The sequence below is a fragment of the Catharus ustulatus genome, chromosome 8 (genome assembly GCF_009819885.2).
Source record: "Catharus ustulatus isolate bCatUst1 chromosome 8, bCatUst1.pri.v2, whole genome shotgun sequence".
NCBI lineage: Eukaryota > Metazoa > Chordata > Aves > Passeriformes > Turdidae > Catharus > Catharus ustulatus.
Genome location: NC_046228.1, coordinates 30,314,460 through 30,336,445, shown reverse-complemented (window position 1 = coordinate 30,336,445; position 21,986 = coordinate 30,314,460). Strand labels below are relative to the sequence as shown.

The window sequence follows — 21,986 nt, the reverse complement described above, 5'->3', positions numbered from 1 at the left end:
GTCTCCTGTTCGTGCACCATTGCCAGTTAATTAAATGACGCTTCCATGTATTTAGTCAAGTCCGCTAATTAACTTGTTCTTTAGCCTGAGGTTAGACAGAACAGCCTGTCTCTGGTACCAGCAGTCGTGTTCCAGTGGAATACACACTGCTGCTGCCCCGGTGGGGCGGGAGAGGGGCTGAGAGCATCCCGCACCCATTCATTGTCCGACATCACCACCCAGTGGCAAAAAGGCTCAGTCGGGATTCATGTGCCAGTTTGCCTCTTGAAAAACTGCTTTTGCCTAAAACTCGAATTTTCAAGAAGGGTCATTTGCCGATCTTATCCTGGACTCACACCAGTTTTTATAACTGGTTTTTCTTTTCTTCCGTGCAGAGAATCGGTTCTGCCCTCTGCAAACTGACATCTAAGCTGACTCATATATGTTGTATTCTGGACCTCGAGTGTGTACACAGCTGAAATGGAAGTGTTTTAGTTACGTTTTGCTCAGGAAGTGAACTGACCTTTGACATCACCCAGATTCACATACTCAGATTCACAGCACCAATCCTGAAATCCACGGAGATGGGTGTCTGTGGTGTGGGTTTTCATCTACTTGCATCAAAGGAGTATAAACCCCTGTCCCCAAAATAAAAGATAATCTGGTTCTGTCCTTTAGTGATGTACCCTAGAAAATGAACGTGCTGATACTATGTGGTATTGAGGTGGGAAGGGCACCACCTCCATTTCCTCATTAAAAAGTGGTTAGCAAAACTAAAAACTTCCTGAAGACCACTAAAAGAACAAATGAAAATAGAAACTATATTGCTGTCCTGATCCTTTCTTTAGCACAGGCCATGTCTGTTTCAACTGCCTCAGTTGCATCTTCATTTTCATTTTCCCTGCCTATGCTTTTAGAATCTTAAACTTATGCCTCTTCCCTGGCAAATGCTCCTCCTTGTTCACTTGGGCTCAGGATTTTGTCTTCTGCTTGTTGCACTCAGCTGCTCCCCTGGAGGGGAGTCTACCAATGAAATCTGGATAATGTCTGGCAACATTTTCTTTAGAAAGGGACTGCAATAAAACTTGTCACCGACAGCACAGTATGCTCACTGTGGCAATTAAATTAACTGACAATGGAGTTGTGACTCCTTCATTTAGTTGCGATTATTCTTTTAATTTCATTATTTCCTAATGAATAAAATGTTTAATGCCCTTAATAAGAATGTTGGCAAGGTGTTTGCTGGCAGAGAAGTCTCCCTCTGTCCCATCACTGAACTAGTTGGCTCCTAGCATGACTGAAATACTCCTCTGCCTCTGGGGGACCAGAGAACGGTAGGATGAGCTTGTGTGTGCTCAAAACCTGTCCTTTGAGGTGGTCCCTCTCTGCCTGTTAAACTCTGTTTGAAAGCTGCTGTGTGCAAGAGTTTTTCAGCCTACCCCCATGCCGTCCATTACCCCAAGTCTTCTTAGGGTTGTTGGGGAACCTCGGCAGGTTTGCAAAATGCACAACCATGCTGGCAGCCACAGGAGAGTCATGGCTCTTGTCACAGAAATGCGTTCAGCTCCCATAAATCCAATTTGGTTCTCCTGACACTGCCAGACTTTGGGTGATGTCTAATCCATCCCTTGGCTCGTCAGGCTCATCCCCAAAAAGGGCTTCTGCCCGGGGGTGGCCCCAGCATAGCTTGGCACGAACACCATGGCAGATGCTGGCAGCATGCAAAACTGGTGACTTGCACGTGCTCCTCCTAAACAGGTGCCTGCACAAAGCTCGAGAGGGTGGGATAATTAAACCATGTCATATTTAGGAGGTCACCTCTACAGCCTGGATCTCAGAAGGGTTGGTAGGAAAGGGAGGCTGACAGAGAAACAATTTCAGGCTCACTTCTGGATGCATTTCTCTGTGTAAACCTTGTGGATTTGGGGTGATGCTGGTTCATGATAAAATACTCCAGTTTTTCTGCTTGCTTTTTTTCTTCCCCATGAGAAAAATTTTAAAAAGTATCTTCAGAACCTACTATTTTCTGCAAGGAGGAAAAATTTCAGGAAATTTGCTGTAGATCAATATGTTCTGTGATGCCAGAAGTGATTTTCAGGAAAAGGTGTATATACAGTTCCTGGACTAGCTTGTTGGTAGTTTTATTTTGAAAAGTTTCTTTTGGGGTTTTTCTCTAATAGTGATAGAATATTAACCTAGAATAAAATCAAAACAAAAACAACCTTTTATGTGTTTTCTTGGCTGCCTCCTAGTGTGCACACCTGAGCATGTATGTGTGTTCATATGACCAATATTCAGCTTCCCCTCTCTTACAGAAGAACCCCATTCAGTGCTGACTGGTGGGAGATAAGAAACCCCTTCAGGAGCAGAGGTCTGGAAGATCTGCCTGAGCTGTACTTTAAGAAAGGGCAAGTACCATGTGTGCAACAGTTTTTGTGAAAATACTTCTGGAGTGTAGGACGCTCAGCCAAGGTTACCTTTGTACTCCAGCTGAGGGTGGTTGGGTGCAGATGTCCTCTCAGAAGCATACCCCTCTGACCTTCAGTCAGTCATTGCTGTTTGCCAGCAGGATGAGAAGCATGAGTGGCAACAGGCAGACTTGTCAATTGGGCAGTGCAAAGCTGGCAGAACAAGTGGGAATGTGCTACCTTAGTGCCACAGCTGCCCACTGGCTCCCACAGAAAGCATTTTGCAAGTGTCTCTGGTGTGATGCAGTGACTTACAAGAAGGCTGAGGTTCAAGGAACACAGCTGCTGCATGAGCCTTCTCTCAGGTTAAAGGTACTGAGCTGGTAGAAAGAAGGAGGGAACTAGGGCAGGGAAGGAGACAAAAAACATCAGCAAAGTTCTGTAAAGGAAAGCACTGCTGTGGGAAGCAGCTGACAGTCAGTGGGGTGAGAGTGCAGCAGAACCTTTATTCTGCACCCAGCCAGCTGTCATCAGTCACTGAGCAGAGGCAGGAGACAGCAAGGACTGGGAGCACACAGAAATCCTTCACTGCTGACAAGCCTTCATGAGCACAGGTTCCTGCTGTAAGGCAAATATGTATGGCTTGAACAAATACTATGAACAGCGTTTGCGGAATTTCTTGGAAACCCTAGTACTAAAGGCTACTACTATGAAATTAGTAATTAGGCTGCAAAACATTGTGTAAAGTGTAACTTAAGGACTGAATGTGTCAGGCTGGATCTATGCTGACATTTTGTTGGTCAAAGCCCCTAAGAAACAGCAGGCAGTAATTAGGCCCCCATCCTTTCACTGCTGCCTTATGTGTGACTCTGGCTTTCCCTCATCTCACACCGGTACACACTAAATTCCTCCAAACTGTCACATTTATTTTTGAAAGTGATTTCTCTAGGAAGTGGAGAATCTCTCATCCTTTCCCTCTCAGCTCAGAAGAGCTTCTTCCTCTTTCATGACATTCTAATGAACTCAGAATCTGTTGTATATACTTTTTTCCATGATTTTATGAAAAATTCAAGCCAACTTTTACTTGCTTGCAGTGCAAAACGCTAGACTGAGACAGTGAGAAGTGAAAAGCTTGTTAGACCAATGATGCCATTTAATTTATGCTGCCTCCTTGGAAAGATGTACAAATGATAATTCAAGAGGTCAGAATAAAAAAGCAGGGCTAGATAGAGGGTGACATTAGCAACAAAATGGGAAAGGACATTTTGTTTGTGTTGCAGCAGGATCTATTTTTAAGAACTTCATGTAGTAAAATCATTTCTGGGATTAATTTTTCTAAAAAAACCAATAAAAATAATGTCCATGCTCACTGCAGAAAGCACTAAATAGTCCACTCCAGCCACTTCAGACAGGATGTATGGAAACAATCAGCATTAGTCTGAGGTAAGCACAAATAGAGGCAAGTATCTGATGACGCAGAATAAAGAGAGAAGAGCTGGATTTTGCTCAAGTAGCTTGAAAGAGGTAGTGGCATTGGAAGGATTATTAGGGATGATAGAAGTGACAACTTGTTTGACCTGGTACCTGCTCTAAATGGTGGTGATCTCTTCGAACATGAATATGCCATTGAATATTTGCAGTAACTCTCCTTGAAATAAAACAAATGTGTTCAGATCTTCTCTGGATAGGGGGAGGCTGTTGTTACTACTGAGTCAGAGCTGGGTGGAGGGATCAGATGTCATTAAGTGTTCTGAAAACATGCTCTCTCTTCAACTGGCAGGAGCATCTCAAAGTGATTGATTTTTTTCTATGTATAGCTCTAATTAAAGGTCTGTGTTTCAATTAGTCTCTTGTTTTCCTGGCCTATAATGTCATATGTCTGTCAGAACATTTTGTTTTAAGCAGAAAGCTCATCTGTAAAGGCTCAGCCAGTACATCTACTACTCTGAGATATTTTTAGTTATAAATGAGGTGGGATTCTAAAAATTTATATGGGAATAAAGCATCCTGGTCATAATGAAATTCACTCTGATGAGAGCATACAGCTCATCAAGGTGCCTTCAAAGCACCTCAAAGGGCAAAACGTCATAACTCTGCTTCAAATTAATTTTCAAAGGTGAGTGGTCAACTTTTTCAGAACACTTTCAGATTTAAAAAAACATTTTAAAATTGACATTTGCTGACTTTAGAAGTCCTCACAAGCTAAAGCTGGTTGCACTCAGCCTGGTGCAGGTACCTATTCTTCTCAAATACTGTCTCTGTTAATGAGACAGGAACCTGGCTCCCCTATGGGAAACCCTCTCTTTCCAATTCTAACTAGGGAGGTACCTGATGAAATGATGGCTCTGCAACTGGCAGGGTGTGAGTGAGACACCATCTCTGACACTCCCTGGGAGCCCCTCTACCCTTAATTTCCTTTGCCTGACCCTTCACTCTACTCCCCCTGCCTCCGCTTTGGGCAGGTTATCTGACCCTGTGGGTCACCTCAAGAATGATTTTCAGGCACCATTACAGTAGGAGAGCAGCAGGTGACACGTGTGAGCTGTGCAGGCAAGATGAAGCAGCTGTCTGCAGGTTAATTGCTGGGAAGGGTCACAACCTGACTTCAGTGCCATGCTTTATCTGAGGGATAAAACAAAGTCCAAGCTGCTGCTGCTCGGCTTTTTCTGTACTGTTCAGAGGCCTTTGTAACAAACTATGTATTTGACAGAATTAAATGACACAGTAACTGAGAAATATATCTTTATTGTTAGAATGTTTATATTCTAAAATCTTTTACCTGGGTTTACAGTACAATCCAATTTCTTTCTAACTAACTAAACTGGCATTTGTTTAGCAAGTAAGTGTAAATTAGGCTTTGCAAAGTTTAAAAACATGCAACTTCTCTTACTCTTTTCCTCTTCCTCCCCCACAAGAACAACTTACAGTCAAGATTTTGGCATGATAAATAATAAAATAAATATCTCATTTGTGAACTAGTAGTTGCACTTAACTTTGGTGACTAAAGTATACAGAGTATACAGGCATTTAAAAATAAAAATATTCTTTCAGTGTCAAGTGGCTAAAGAAATGAATTAATATATTTTACTTTATTTAATGTTCACCTTTATTATTTCAAAAAAGGTTCTTTTTTCAGTTTTGTGGAAGGATGTGGGAAGCTATAGAAAAAAACTCAAGAAGGCTTCAATTTTAGTTTGCCTATGAAAGTTGTAACACACAATCTGACCCAAGCCCATGCAACACAATGAACAACTCTTCACCACACACAATGTCTAGCATAAGGCCAAGTGTGGCCTTGTGACATAAATAAATACTGAAATATCATTACAACCTAAATACCTGAATTGGTTTTACACTGTGACTTTCTACTGAAAAAGTGTTGAGAAACTTTTAAACATAAATCTGATTGTTCCATATACACTATTTAAAATAAAAGTGGGGAATAATACTCTCTTTTCTCTCTGCTACTTTCTGGGAGCTCTGTATACTGACAAATGTATGACATCTGTAGTTACCTGATCCTAGCTGACTGATTGGTCATCTTCTGCTTTAAAAATATTGCTACTCGGGTACTTAGTGCAGCAGTAATCATATTAATACACTGTCTTTTAATACTCAGTTCTGCTTACAGACATACTTATAGAAAAAGAAAAACATTTTTCACAAATCTTTGTACACATACTGTAAAAATCACCTTCCACATAAACAATTTACATCTGTTATGAGCGTTAAAAAAATAAATCACATAGACCTGTCTCACCTATGCTTTTTCTTGAGAAAACAAGAGAGAAATCAGTAACATCATCAAGATGTTGACATCTGTAAACATGGCATGAGGATTCATGTTACCAAAAAACTGTACACACAAAAAATCATCTTGATAAATAAATTCTCTGATAAATAAAGATCCTTTAAATTGGCACACACCAGAGTAAACATACACATTCCTGTTCTGCAGTCATCTCTAACTGCCTTGCACTTGGGTTCTCAGTTCAAAGTCAGTGATCCCTCAGCCCTGTAAAGATTCTTCAGAGATAAAAACGTGAAAGATTTGATTATAATAATGGTTATTTGAGCCTCTCATGCCTGAGACCAAGCACGGACATTGAACACAATCCCATGCAGTAGCACACTGCTTTAGCCTGTCACTTGCTGCTGGCACTTGGCACTGAAATTCCTCCTCTGGCCCAATTTGGCCTGTGCTTGTCAGGGCAGCTTCTGGTCTCCTTGCTAAGGGACACCTCAGAGGAACCCAAACTTGTACCAGTGGACATGGCTGCTGGTAGGATTAAGTAGTTTAATCTATTTAATAAAATATGGAATGTGCTTATAGCCAAAAACCCAGGGTAGCAATCTACTGCTGTAAACAGCCTTGAAGCAACTTTGAGTAGGCCTTTTGCATCTATGTATGTCTGTTATACACTGATCTTACACCTACCAAAGCTGAAAGATTGAATTATTTAGGTGCCGATTAACTGGATTCCTCTGTATTTCAGGAGTAACACAGATGGAAAATAAATTACCAGGCCACATGCTGCCACTAAAATAATTAAACATACAGCCACAGTACTGCCCAGCAAGATAACTGCAATAATTTAAAATATGCTCTATAAATTACTAAATAAATAAATAAATGAATAAATAGAAAAACCTCCATGTAAACTGAATAAAATTTCACTTCTTTTACGGTGCCCGAAGTGGGAACGGTGCAACTAAATAACATAAAGCTTCCATATTCTGTATATTATATCTGATATGTTTTGGCATGGCCAGATGGATTGGAAAAAGTAGGATGACTAACTTCATTCAATATTTGTTCTGTTGAAGCCAAGTTCTTGTGTTGCTGCATATTGCTCACCATTCCTATAGCGGTTTGGCCTTTTTACCCATCTTTGATTTTGCACTCACTTTCCTGGCAGAGCAGGCTGGTTCACCCTTCTTTTGTGCTCTCCATATTTCTCTTGGGCAATCAACAGATTCATAGAAGCATTTCACTGGCTGCAAGCTGCCTTTTTCATCCTTTGCTTTTTTCAATGAGATCCTTCCTTTTTGAAAGGAATGAGGCTTTGCATCAGGGATGTTGTATGAAAAGTGTTGACTTCCTTGGCTCCTGAAATTAATAATAGTGATTATTAGTAACTATTATTCAGTCTTGCAAACTGAGTCCCCAAAATAACACAAACCCTTACATTTTTGAAGACAAAAATAGTCTTGTTTTACAGAATAAGGTTGCATGTTAAAAGCAGAGTTGCAAGATAAATTACCTTTCTCAGTATTCAAAAGCATTCCTCACAAAAACAACCCCTACGTGTGTTACTGGTGCACTCTTCATGTGTGTTCATCTACACTTTTATTCCAATCAGCACTCTGCTAATTTTGGAGTGCTGAGACCTTACTGAGGTCTATACTTGGTGATCTGCAGGGATTTTAAAGATGCACATGTACACATCAATGTTCTGCAGAGAATGAACATCCCTTGGTCTTTGGAAGACCACACAGCACCAGTAAGAGTAGAAAGTAGGTGCAGGAACTGTAGGCACTTCTTTATGGAATCTCAGTGCTGCCCTGGACTGCACCCAGGCCCTAGGGAGCTGCTGCTACAAATGGCCAATAGCTCAGGAAACTCCAGCTCTGCCTCTGTGCTGACCACCATCCAGGGAAACTTTAGCTTCCCTTTTAGGCTTTGATTTAAAACAGAAGAATAAGAAAGGGGAATGCAAAAACTGGTGGGAAGAAGGGTATGAAAGCTTAAAGGCCAAAGTAAGCTGAATTCTTTGTTCTCTCTGTGATGATTCAAACCCAGCAAGATTTGCAGAAATTGGTGGGTTCAGGTGACAGCAAAGTGCCCAATGCTGCAAAGGCAGAACCTCTACTTGAAATACTGCATAAAACTCAGTTCCACAGTTTAGCTAAGATCATTATATTCCCTTCTAACATAATCTTGAAATGTTTTACAGCAGATACATGTAGTGTAACATCAGAACTACAAATGTAAGGCAGCAGCTCATGTCTACCCAGCTCCTGTGACTGAAGAGCAGATGTGCTGATATACAAGTTGATGTCTTAAGGGATCCCGTAGGGCTATTTTCCATTATTATTATATTACCTGTTATTTCTGAAAATCATATATCTGCAGTATTACTTCTGGGAGTTAAATCATATTGCACACTTGACAAAGCCAGTTTTGGAAAAAGCTGTGGCTACTCATGTGCAAACCCTCTCCTGCTCTTTAGGAAGAGGAGAAGGGTGTCATGGAAGTCTGTATTTGTTGGTAGGAGGCACTGAAGGCCATCTGGCATTGTAGGAACTAAGCCTTACCTATATTACAGCATTACCTGGCTGGCAGCTTTGCTAAGCAGATTTCACTAGGGGGAGGTTTAGGCGTGTGAAACGCTGTGCAGGTCCAAGCTGGAGCTTGCAGGCACTGTGTCATCCTGGCCTGCTGCGGGCCTGGGCTCTGACCACTTTCTGGGGTTTAGGGATGACCTGTGTAAATGCACAAGTGTTGGCCACTCCAGTTTACCATCAGGTCTTGGGTACTGTTTTTTACAGTCCATTACTTAGTTGTTGTTTTAAAGATGCAGTGTTCTGTTTTTTTCAGATGTTGTTATGTTGAAGAAGCTGCATAATTTATTCCCAGAGCATACACAGGTATTATTGCAGGTGATGTCAGGCAGTCCTCTGCTGCACTGAATGAAGCTATTAAAACCAGAAGGTCAAGGTCACCATGATCTGAGGGGCTACCTAAAGGGGCTAAACTGTATTTCAATTTAACAACTTTATGGTAGAGAAGATGGATGTTTGTCCCCAGTTCACGGTCACAGTAAGAAAGTACCCATGATGGAGGAAGATGCAGGTCACTGCATGTGAAATGCAAAGCTGCCAGCTCCAGATGTGGGAGATGTTTTCTCACTGAAAGCAGCAGCTCTGCAACATAAATGTCTGTAAGACAGTCTGAACTCCTACTCACACATATTCCTAATCTGCTGTGTAACAGAGAATGATTTGTGGTAGTGCAATGGGAACAAGTCCTAAACTGGTGTCCCCACAAGGAAAGACTCCCCTGAAGAAAGGTGCACTGCCTGTCACTTGGCCAAGCAGCACATGAAGCTTCAAATCACCTGCTGGGACTCATGACCAAATCACAAAGACATGGGAAATCAGCACCAATTAGTTCTGCTGCTTGAGTAACCTGGGATTGTAAGTGCCCATGCTTTGTCACTTGTTTGGTTATATGATTGTTACTATCAGTTAGGAAATGACAACTCTTTCTCTCCTACCTACAGAATGTTAAAGACATTTTCAGCTGAAACTCAGATTGTGTTTGCCAAAGAGATTCAACTCCTGTAGCTTTGCAATAGGCTATTATAGTCTGCAGGAAGGAGTAATTTGTTTAGCAGAAAATTAGCATTCTTTATTTTCTTTAGAGAATATCTGATTTTAGTTTAGTTTAAGCAGAAATCTGTTTTTCCTCAATTACACGACATAGATATAGACCACATGCAGGTTCCAACCTATAAGGTAAAATACAAAAACAGGAATGTCAACTTAGTGTATTTAAGTTTAAAAAAAAAGGAGATATACATACAGGCATCTGGGTTTCTTATTTAATGAAGTGTCTGTAAACTGCAATGAAAACAAAACCAGGTTATTACTATTACATTTTCAAGTAATTGGCGTACAAGGATAGAATATACACAATCTTTAAAACTGTATTTCCATTCTCACGTGCTGTTAAAACTAGAACATTCAGGAAAGAAAGCAAAAAAGCTGCATCTTTTACTCTTCCATCTTATAAACGTATTTTTAAAAGTCATAATGGGTGAGTGTTTAGTGGTTGGATTCTTCCCATTATTTTTATTGTAACTATAATCAAAGTAAATTACTAAAGAAATGTAGGCTGAACAGAGATCATTCACATTAGATTAAACAGTATGGATACAATGAGAAGTAATTATTGTGTTCAAGATAATTAATAAAAGCCAGTGGCTGAATAAGCTGTATGAAATTAACTTTCTCTCAGATCCTTTAATTTTTCAGTGATACATTTCCTTTACACAAGTGGCTAGGAAACTCCAGCTACAAGCCCTTGGCTCTGCCAGACTTGCACTTCAAGGTGGAGGGCAAGGACACAAGCTTTTTTCTCCCCTCCTGCATATCCTGAGACCAGCTAGGAACAGCATAGCTTCAGTGCCAGCCCAAATTTGCATGACTTCATTTTTTACAGCAGTTTGTTTCACAGTGTGGAAACACTTTGTCTAGTCCCTCTTTTGGTGGGGGCCAGAAAAGGAGGTGTTTAATGCCAGCTCAGCTTAAATCAATTTTAGTACTAAATAGGTTCTTGGTATTGAACTCTCATCACAGCTTCCACACTGAACCTCTGAATATCATGTAATGAAGTCATTGAGACAAGCAAGTCAGATTTGGCATCTGAAAATGATTATGTTCTTGTAAATGATCCTTCTGTGCCTGGTATTATCCACACTTTGCAGATGGATTTTTGCCCAGCCTGACTTTGCTTGTCATCTGTCTTGGAGTCTGGAGCCATCTCATGGTGCACTTTCCTGTACCTCCTGAAGGTCAGGATGGTCAATATTTGGATGGATGACCTTAGAGGAATGCTGAAGTCACCCAGAAAGCAGGGCAGGCACCTCAAAAATTAGAGCCCTCCCCAAGGGACACTGCTGAACCTGGCATCACAATAAACACATGCAGAGCAAGAAACACGATTTAATATTGAGGCCCATCTCTATGGTGCCCCATAATCTTCTCACAGATACTGTTTGAGATGCCTGCACTGGATTTCAGCTCATTTACATTTATTCAGGTCTTGCATTTATTCAGGCCTTACATTTATTCAGGCCTTACATTTATCCAGGCCTGTTGTCTTCCAAGTAGCTCTGGGAACCTTTTCTTTCCACCACTGCATACCTGTTCAGTGCTGTGCATGACCAAATGCCTTCTTCTCACATCCCAGGGTGAGCAACTACTTAGCACAGGCAGCACGGGGTACTCAATCAAACTGAAATGTTCCTTGGAAGTCCTGTGCCTAAAACTTGTCATATAAATGTAATGCACTGTACGATAATACTGAGTTTAGGTATTAAAAATGAGTGCTTTTAAAGAAATAACGTATTTTAAAAAATAATGTTCTTGGATTTCTAATCCATGGGGTACAGACCTAAGGGAATCCATTTACCATTTCTAAGAGTTCCATGATAGGTAACTACTACAAGCAAGATAATTTGCCAGTAAGCTGATATATCACCTACAGAGATCTATGTCCTTCCTGAAAGTCTTTAGGCATCCCAAAAAGACTGCCAACACATTAAAAGAAGCGTTCATGGCAAAGACAACAGCAGCAATAGCCAAAACTGGAAAAAGATTTAAATATCTTTCGAATATTTCATTACTGTCTGCTCTCCCTTTACCGTTTTTGGCTATTGCTGCTCTTAAGCTCTCTGCTCCTTTCCCTCATGTAAAGTGGCAGTTTAAAACACAAATAAAACACACATAGAGAAACATTTCACAAAGGTGTATCTGCCTGCAGCGGCAATTAGCCTGAGCAAGTGAGCCCACCCGTATTCCAACTCCAACTCTGGCTCCAGGGGGAGGGTGACAGTAAAAGGAAGGACTCTGCTGGCTTACCATGTGGTCGTTGACGTCGGTGTGGTTGCACACCATCTGCTGGTTTTGGTAATATTCTAGCTGCCTTTCTGCCAGATCCACGCGCTGCAACAGGTTCTCAATGAAGTGCTGGAGCCTGGCTTTCCCCCGCACTTCTTTTTCTGCTGCTTCTTCCAGGAAGTGGTTGAAAGTAACAACTTCTCTGCAAGATGGAAACATTGCAAAGAGGCCACATTTGGGTAACAGCAGGTCCCTCACCCTTGACAGAAATTACTGGTGCTTCTCCAGTTTGTCATGGTGATAGCCTGTGGTGGCTAATTACTGCCCTTCACCACTGTCAAAAGATTTCAACTTTTTCATAAACAAAGTGACGATCTGGAAACCCGAATGCTGAATTTAAGCTTATGGGCAGTGGGTTTGAGGCGAGGTTTTTTAATATTATTTGGTGTCTTGGAAATAGTCTTTAGTGCTCCACAGGGTAGAAATATCATTAAGCATCACCTCTCAAGGTATCTGGAGACAGCTAAATCTGCTTTCTCTTTTTTTACTTAACATGAGAATATCAGCTCTGAAACATGAAGAGAAACAGATGAACTCCCAAATTTATCTTTTCATTTCATCACAATCTAACAACAGTCACTTAATGTTGCTGCTGGGGTGGTTCCTAACTCAAAGGAGCAACTGTGGCCATTAAACTTCATTTTGGCTGCAATCCTACAAGTGCGGTGTTATGACCTGGAGCCACAGCGAGCATGGGGGATTAACAGATAATCTACAGAACATAGACCACGGAGTATATGTGGGAGGAGCAAGTTTTAGGTAAGAAGTTTAGGAATGTGTCCTGTCTGCTAACACAACTGGAACAAACAGACAGCACCAGTGACTGCAAAAGCTCCCTACTGAGACACTGCTAATTTCTAAGTTCCCTGCATACTTACTATCAGTAATCAGGACACCATTTGGGCCTCCGATATCAGAGGACTATTTGGGTGGAAGAAGTTTGGTTATAGATTGAAGCATGTATTATAAAAGAAGACAAATCCAAGCATGTAGGACTTCCCTGGTTAATAAATGCCTAGATAAATATTTTTTTACTCTGCCAACGAAGCCATGTTAATTTTTGCTTTGTACAAAATGGGTGGGAGTTGAAGGAACCAGTGCTTGCCAAATGAGAAAGAACATGATTCCTCAGTAGAAATACATCGCCTGAGGAAAAAGCATTTTAAGTAGAAACTATGAAACAATTTGTGGCAGAAATAACCTTTCAAAGCTTAGCTTGTTTATAACAAATCCAAAGTTTTTCTGCATTTTGTTGTTTTAACTCAGCATAGTTGTAGTTAACTGGTTTAATGTAGTATAGTTGTTTGAACTGTGAGCTGCTTTGTGCTAAGAGTTAGACACAAGTGGTCAGCCAGGATTCAGGCTGTGCCTGCCTGCTCTATACTACAGCTCTACACTACAGCAGAGATCTGTTTGCATGGCTGATCCAGTGGTAGGAATGAGGTAAAAACAAGCACTTATTGTTTGGACGAAGAATATCGATGAATATTAATTTATACTAACTCACCCATAAAATCTGGTTTAAGAAACAGAGAGGTAAGCTCAGCTAATCCATTTCATTTCAAGGCTCTGAACAGTTTTAGTGATTATTAGCTTGCCCAGAGCAACCTGATACTAAAGAGCCACTGAGGAATGCCTAGGAGAAGCCAATCTAAACTCATTGAAGTCAATTTTAGGGCTTTATTGTCACCGCACTGTAACTTCATTGATTTCATGATGGTTTTGGGTTAACGTAGGAGTAACCTGAAGCCCTTGCAATTTCATCAGGGTCCTCTTTTAAAGGGGACAGGGGGCTCAAAAGGACAGCAGCTCAGCAGGTTGGCTCCAAATTCCATTCCTTTTGGATAAGGAAGAGCTGTGCATAGTCTGGCAGGCTGCAGTCCCTCCAGTGGGAAGGTGGGAGAGCAGGGAGCTGCCAGCCTGGAACACCATGAGGATGTCCCTCCCAGACACACAGTCAGCTTCTGAGTTTTGCTGCAGCAGGAGGCCACAAACATGAGTAACTGGCACTTTTTTTAAAGGGTGATAGTTTCAAGAATGCTAACATTCTTAATTGTCTCAGCAAAAGTAATTAATAACAATTCATTAATTGCCTGTTCTATGGCACGAATAATCACCAACAGACTTTCCTTTCCTACAAACATTTCATGAATATGCCATAAGGAGGCCAGGGGGAAGCAGTGTTTTCTTCCAGGAAGATCTAGATGACTATCAAGAAGAGAAGAGACTCATAATGTCAATAAATTCCCTAGTATTTTCCTTGCTTTCCAGACTAAAGATAACTTGGCATCCTACACACCATTATTTGTAGGAACTGCTCTTAGCAGCAGTAATAACATATCCATGACTTCTCTCTGTTTAGTTGCCCCAGTACAGCCTATGAACATTTAATAACTTTAATCTAAAAATTTTCCTTTGGGCTGAAACGCACTCTGTAAATTCCCTTTGGAAAGACAGGAGCCAGAACACACCCACGCATTAGGGCTCTGTTACACCCTTGCACTGATAAGCAATACTTCTGTTAGTTCAGCTACTTTCTTTTTTTCTCACTTCATTCTCATCTCTCAGAAGAACAAGATCAAACCCTGAGGAGTGACTGCTAATAGGTCTCCCTACTTGCTCCAGCACTTCTTTCTCAGAGAGCTCACTCCATACCTCAGTGCCTTGGTTACCTAAAGGGAGCTCCCAGAAGAATTTTTGCCCTCCTCCCACTATGAACAATAGGGAAACGGTTCAAAGAACTCATGTAGCTTCCTGCAGCTGCTGTTTATCTGATGAGTTGCCCTTCTTGTCTCCTGTAGTTTGCCAAGACTTTTTCTTAGCCGTACTGATGACCCTCTCCCATCAATTTTATTTCTGCTTAGCCGTGATGATTTTTTGCTTATGTTCTTTATTTTACTTTCAATTTATTTCTCCAGACCTCTGCCAAGTTTTTGAGGATTATGTGACAGGATTTCTGTCTTTCACTCTCTATTCTTAAGCTTGTGGAAAGACAGATGATCACAGAGGTCTTATACTGCTCTTCATGAAGTCAGAGGGAAGCTGAAGCCACAAATATTGTGGGGTCCACTTGGTAGAGGCATAAACCAGAGCACAGCAGCATGGGCCCACTTGGGCAGCCCAGCCTTGTGAGCAGTGTTTACCTGAAACAGAAGTAATTTTGTTAAAGCATGTCTCAGACCTGAAGTGTTGCCATTTCTAACGAGAGGTCTTGCTACCCTGCTCTGACTATTCTACGTCTGGAGCACTTCTGTTATATTAAGAAAAGGTTACATGGAGTTAAGTCCCCCTGAGAACTCCTCTGCTCTCAGCATCATCTCTTTACTGCTCTGCTCCTCTACAGAGCAGACTCCTGTCCCCTTTCACCCAGCTCTGCACCCTGGCACTCGCTTATAGGTGTAAGCAACAGATCCTGACACTACATTTTTAAGTGGTGTAGATGATGCTCAGTGCACCCTAGAGCTCTTAAATTTCTGTAATCTCATCTGTTCACAGTTTACTATACCAATACTAAGGTATACTGTATGCAAAATGTTTACAGGGCTGTGACTGGGCAGCAGGGAGAAAGGTAGGTCTCTTTCTTTGTTTTGGGGGGTGCTCCTGTCAGATGAAACCTTTCAGAAAGGGGGAATTGCTCCTGCTGCCCAGAGAACAGAGGGGGTATTGCCAGCAGCAGGGTGAGGCAAGTGAGAGGGAAAGACAAGGGGGATGCAACCTGGGAGGTGTCCAAGAGGAGCAGGAGATACCTGTACTGCCAGAATGTCAGAAAGGAGCCCTTCCCAGAGCCAGAGGAGTCCAGGGGAAATTTACTGCAGCACAGCAGGCACCTAAGGGGTGTTCAGCTGAAAAAACAAGTGCAGGGGGAAGCACTCACTATAAGTAAGAACAATTTGCTGCCACAGCTCTTATTTTAATCTGACTCTGGTTAACAGGGAGTTAACCTGTTACAGTTAACTCAACTTACGTAGTTTGGCATTTTGCATCCCAACCGCAACCTAGCCCAAAAACTTCTTTATGGAGGCTGTTACCATGAAACAACTTGAGCTGAGGTAAATAAAATTATAAATCGTAGGCTGACTAGGTGACATTTATTCTTCTGCTTTTCCACTAGATTATTCAGTGCTCCTTTGGGATGAGTGAGCTGCAGTTCTTGTTTACTGGAGCAGTTGCCAGCACAGAGATTCTGGGATATGCTTAGTATTGTATGGCTTTCAGCAGCTAAGCATGTGATGCACTGTGTAGATGCAGAGGGTGGGACAGCTCCAGCTCCTTAATGCCTGACAAGAAGGGCTAATGAGTTCTGGCACTGCACCTAAGCCCCCGGATGCATAGCAGTGGCTTCAGGACTGTGCACAGCAACACTGACACCTGCAGCTGTTCTGTAGGTGGAGATAAGCATGAGGCTCCATGCAGATTTTGCATCCAATGTCAAATCACTTTAGAGAGTTACATTTAGCATAACTCTGCCTAAATTCAATAGAAAACCAAACACATCATTTTATCTGAAGGTGGGAAAATTCCTACCACAGTAAATAGTGAGGTGATTTATTTGTCAAAATATTTAATATGTATATTCATTAAATATTAATGCCACTGACCATATCCATCACCCAACTGGTGTTTTTGCCTGAAGGCTGCTGTTATTCATTAGGTTGTGGTTTCACATTGCCACACCACTAAGAGCACATTTGATTTAAGAGATTCACACCTCCTCCCTCAGAAAATTATTGCACCCATTCAGTGGGCAGTGCTCTAGATCTGAGCCCTGAATTTACTGGGGTGACACTGAAGATTTTAAGCTTTATTTCACAGAGCCATTCTGTGGGACAGTCATGCTAAGCTTAAACCCTGCAGCTGCATGGGGGGAGTAATCTCTTGAGTAGGAAGATGAAAGAAAACATGAAAGAGGGAGCAGGATTACCTAAAACTGAGGGTGGAAGAACAATGTGTAATTGTAGTTGCACTCTGCTTAAAGTAAATCAAAACTGCTTTGTTGTACAATTGAAATACCTGTTTTAAGGAAAGCTGTTTTAAAGTACAAATTGCAGTGATCTCTAAAAGCCAGCTCTTAATGCCATTGTCAAGATGTTATCTACACAGATAATTTCATTAATTACAAACTTAAGGTGAAGCCACCGGCAAGAATAACTACTTCCCACAACAGCTATTCTGAAAAAATCCTTACATTCCAGGCTATGTCAGAGCAGAGGCATGGCCTGTCTCAAAACAACTGCATTTGACTGGTTACAGAAATTACTGCCAGAGATATGGCAAGGTACGACATTAACGATCTTGCTCTATGACTAGGAGACAAAGAGAAACTCTTTAAGTTAACATTGAAGGTAGATTCCAGCCAAAGACCATCCCTTCAAATGTTCAGGCTTACTAAAACTCAAACTCTGCCAGTTTCAATTTTCTTACATAATATCCAGAAACAAGCCTCTCATGTCCTCTAGTAGTTAAGCTCATAGCTGGTTTTTGTTTCAATGGTTTTCTTGATATCTTATTCAACAAAGTCTTACACCCTTTGGGCACGCTTCTGTGTTATCTTTAAGATCACAGCACTCACCCTGAGTTGCATTCTCCTTCATCAAACATTGAACAATCCCTTTCAGGGCACATTTTCTAATTAAATAATTCCTTTGCTCAGCAGCTCTGTGCTTAGAGTAATACTATTTCAACCATGTATTAGTGCAGTCAGTGTTGTACCTCCAGCTGTCCTACTCCTCAACACAGTTCACCTCCATGAGGGCCTCACACCAGTATCACAGCACATACCTGCGTGCATTTATGAACGGAAACAAAGAGAAAAATTAACTAAAAAGGTACCTTCACTTCATCGGTGTCCTTGTTGGACTGCTAAAGGCCCTACTTAAAACAAACAAAAAAAAATCAACTGACAAGTCTAATGAAATAACCCCACTGATCCTACAAGCTCTGCAAATGTTCAGCCCTCTTCCTGCTGATGGCCTAAACCAACACTGTGATGTTTCAGAGAAGGTGGGGTTTTTTTTTCTGCTGCTAAAAGGAAAAGATTTGCTGCTATACTAGCTCAATACCAACGCTAATTTTAGGAAAAGTTATCCATATTTACAAGATTGCTTATGTAAAAAAAAAAAAAATCCGAAGAAACTGACAAAAGCATTTATTTCTGAAGGTCAGCAAGTATCAAAGTAATCCCCAACGGATTCCTTTGACTTTCCACAACCTGCAGTGAGAACTGCTTCTACAATTTTCATTAAGCAGTCTTGTTTGGCTTTCTAACCATCTGGACTTCCAGAAATCAAAGCCAAAGTTGAAATCCTTCTTTTTTGAAGGACAATGTCTTTTTAGCACACCAAGTAAATTTTGAACACACAAAGGATTGAATATATCGACAGGTCTCAGAGTTTACCAATGGTCTATGAGAAAGCCAGACAAGTGTCACTGCTGTTACCAAAGTCATGAACATCCTTTTTTCCTCTCCTCTACTTCAGCACATCACCCAGTACCTCCCTGCTGCTGGAGCAAAGCTAACTATCACAGGCATTTTTATCTGAAAAGCTGCTCTAGAACTATCAGTCCTGTTCTTGCAAAGCATTTTTTATACCTACATTTCTTCTCAATTTGCTAATTATACAATGACCTTTCAGTTGGAAAGCCAAACAGTGCATTTTTCTATGGCACTATCCCTTGTCAACCCCCAAAAAGGGAAATGCAGGAACAGTCTATATAAGAAAAAACCCAACACACTTCCAGTTTTTCATAAGTGGATTGATTCCTATTCTTTCACCCTGCCTACCCTCCCAACATCCTCAGAGTAGCTTCAGAGGCAATGCTGTGGGGCTGGGCTCAGACACAGGCAATAACATACTCTGACTCCCTTCCTCCCTGCTCGATATTCAGGGCTGATATTCTTCCATCCTACCCACTACCATGCATTATGCACATTTACCTTTAGAAATTAACACACTACTGTGTAAGAGCTGTTCACTCATTCCTATTGCTTCTCTTGCTTCAAAGTCTTTTTGTTGAAAGTGGAAGCAAAATCCTAAAGAGCAGCTCCTTGCACTCTGTGAAGCCTCTTGCCTCTTTTTGGTTAGTGTTTCTTACTAGCCAAGTAACCTTCAGCCTTCCCTGTAACACCAACTTACAAGCTACCTCATCATTTGTTTATGCATTCACCTTCCTCCTTTCAAGACTAGAATTCCAACAGCAATCATCTGAGCTCCTTCCCCTTTCCTGAGCCTGGCAATGTCCTAGTGTGAAGGACAATGTCTTGCCAATTCTCATTCTGTATTCAGTCTTTTCTGGCCGCAGAACACCAGCTGGTAAGTGGTCTGCCAAAGAGCAAGCCTCTTCCTTGTTCCTTTTCCTAATGCAGTTAAAAATCACAACTTTAACTCTCTTTTTCTTTTCAAATATCAGTGTCCTTTGCCAGCCTCCCATATCACACCCATTCTTTCCACCCAGATGTCTCAATTCCCCCTTTTCTCTTTTCCCACAGCATCTCTTTTTCTCCTACAGCATTGCAGAACTTTGGGTTAGTTCCACTGAATGGTTTCTTTCTCCCAACAGCCATGTTTTTCCTTTTGGGATCCTAGTCTTGATTTTTAAAATCACATTCTGCCTTTAGTTTGGGGTAAGATTCATACCACGTGAGATACCTGAAATTCTGCATCTAGCCGAAGACAGCAGCTTACCTGAGGCCTTCTGGTAGTCTGCAGAAGGAAGAAGGACCTTCACAGAGCAATCCCTCCCCCTCTAAGGTAATTTTCTAGAAGAAATAGGATGACCTGCACTGTGAAAGAGCCCAAGAGGGCAGTCTGGCTAGATGGGAATACCAAGACTGCTTGAAACTATGTTATCTTCATGGCTTCCCTCCAGCATACTTTCAAATCAGCCTCAGTTACACTACTATCCTCAGCTTCACCTTAACTCCTTCAATCTTCCCTTCCATGAGGATCACCTGATACTTTAAAATCAGAGGTTCTGTTGAATATCCCTTCAAAGCAGATCTCAGAGGCTCAAATCCCACCACCTTTATGTATCCCCTCTTCTGGAAAATCTACAGCTCTGCTTCAAGATAGATGGCTCCTACTGATGTGGGAAGCCATCCTCATCTTGTCTTTCTTTTCCTTAGACTACAGGAAGGAATGATGAAAGCCCTCCAAACTTCCTACGCTGAACTCCTACACCGCCTTCCTTATTTCTTGTAAGATGAGTGTCATGGCAACTACCACTTCTCATCTTTCCTTTGTAAGCTGATGAATTGGTTTAGAGGCACACCATTACCATGGCTCTTTATTTCCATTTCTCTAAAATAAATTGTGTTGCTCTGAAAAGCCTGAAAGGTTTCAGCAAGTGCTGAATAAACTAAGTAGTTCATGTATAAATTATATATCAGCTATCACTACATTTTTAATGGATGCATCAAGAATGTATTTTTAAATGGCTTAGGTTAGTCAGAACTCTTGGCATCTGCTTCCCAATCCCATGTAAGTGATTCTTGCTCCACAGTTCTGTGTCCATGTAAAACACTAGCAAGAACTACTTGGACGTGGCCTTTTCAACATTGCCTCCAGTAAAGCCTCGTTGATGTGCAGGAGACTATCACACTTCACAGGCAGCCTGCCGACCACGGTGAGATGGCTTAAGGGAAAAGGTGCTATTTGGTATTCTCACATACTTCATCCAGACTTATCCTTCTTAAAAAGACGATGCAGTGGAGGTGTCAGTGTAAACCAGACTACATGCTGATGAGAGCTTCTACTTGTCCCTACCCCCATGAAACCAGAGGCACAACACAGGCGTTAGAAAGGGTAGAAATTAGTCACTGGGGAGCCAAGTATGAAAGCCACCTGCTAAGGGAGCTGTCCGCTGCCTTGCAAGGGACATGGTCACATGGGCTACAACTCTAGAAATATCGGGATCTGAAGCTGGTGAGCTCCAGGCCCTTTCATAACCAGCAAGCATCTGAGCCATTCCCTGTGTTCTCCCCCAAAGGCTGTCATTCACGCAGGAGCTGGCCAGCCCCCGCCGAAGCCATGGGCTCTCGCCTCCCCACTTACTCCTCTTTGCGGTGAAGCTCCTCCTCGGACTCGCTGAGCCGCTGCTTCAAGGCTGCGATCATCTCCACCGCCACATCCACCTGCCGGCTCAGGGCCCGCTCCCGCCGCTGCACCTCCTGCTTCTTCTGGGACAGCTGCACGAACGCGGCCCGCACCTCCAGCAGCTCCGCCGTCTTCTGGGACAACTCTTTGGTAAGCTTGTCGATCCGCTTCTCGATCGTTTTGTCCACGGCCTCTACCATCCTGTTAAACTTTTCTCTGACGTGTGCCTCGAAGGAGGCTTTGGAATCAGCGGCCGTGAGGCCGGGTTTGGAAAGCTCGCTGGGAGACTCAGCCGACACATAGCTGGCCAGGTAGGAGCCGGGCCGCTCGGCCGGCAGCTCCCGCGGCCGCTCGCCCTTCCCGCTCGCGCAGGACGCGCCGCCCAAGTTCAGGTAGGGCCCCGCGGGCTGCGCGCCCGAGCCGCCGGGGCTGCCCGGGCTGCCCTGCGCTGCGGGCTCCGGCGGAGACACCAGCTCCGCGTCCTTCAGCGGGGAGAACAGGCTGCTCCTGGCCAGGAGGCTGCTCTCCTGGAAGCTGTGGCTGTACTCCAGATGCACCCGCAGCGAGGAGAGACTCCGGAACCTGGTGTGGTCGCCGCAGCGCGGGCAGCGGAAGGGGAGGCTGACGCTGCCGAGCGGCTCCGGCCAGGGGTGCCCGCCTTCATCCCGGGCTGTCTGTTGCATTCCTCGCCCGGAGGGAACAGTCCACGTCCGCGCCCCACGGGAAACTTGGAAAACTTTCCCGACGATTCCTCAGGGGTACCGCGTCATCTCCGCCCGGCGCCCGGGGACGCGCCCGCCCGCCCGGCGCTCCAGCCGCA

At 42.7% G+C, this 21,986-nt stretch overlaps 1 protein-coding gene across 1 annotated transcript; it reads right to left on the bottom strand.

Annotated features, from left to right (window-relative positions):
- Window positions 1-5,116: 5,116 nt before the first annotated feature.
- ZNF365 (zinc finger protein 365) lies at window positions 5,117-21,982 on the bottom strand. The gene is made up of 4 exons (XM_042779545.1): window positions 21,125-21,982; window positions 12,036-12,216; window positions 9,976-10,013; window positions 5,117-7,497 (listed from the first exon to the last, which is right to left on the bottom strand). Exons 1-4 carry the CDS (start codon window positions 21,847-21,849, stop codon window positions 7,251-7,253), a joined length of 1,191 nt encoding a protein of 396 aa, XP_042635479.1. The 5' UTR covers window positions 21,850-21,982; the 3' UTR covers window positions 5,117-7,250.
- Between the last annotated feature and the right edge of the window lie 4 nt (window positions 21,983-21,986).

Bases quoted from the DNA above. Each gene is read 5' to 3' on its own strand.
- ZNF365 (XM_042779545.1), bottom strand. From the start codon at position 21,849: ATGCAACAGACAGCCCGGGATGAAGGCGGGCACCCCTGGCCGGAGCCG. The intron at 12,217-21,124 runs GTAAGTGGGGAG...TCCATCTTGCAG, and splicing joins GAGCTTCACCGCAAAGAGGA to AGAAGTTGTTACTTTCAACC. The intron at 10,014-12,035 runs GTAAGCCAGCAG...TTTTCATTGCAG, and splicing joins CCGACGTCAACGACCACATG to TTTACAGACACTTCATTAAA.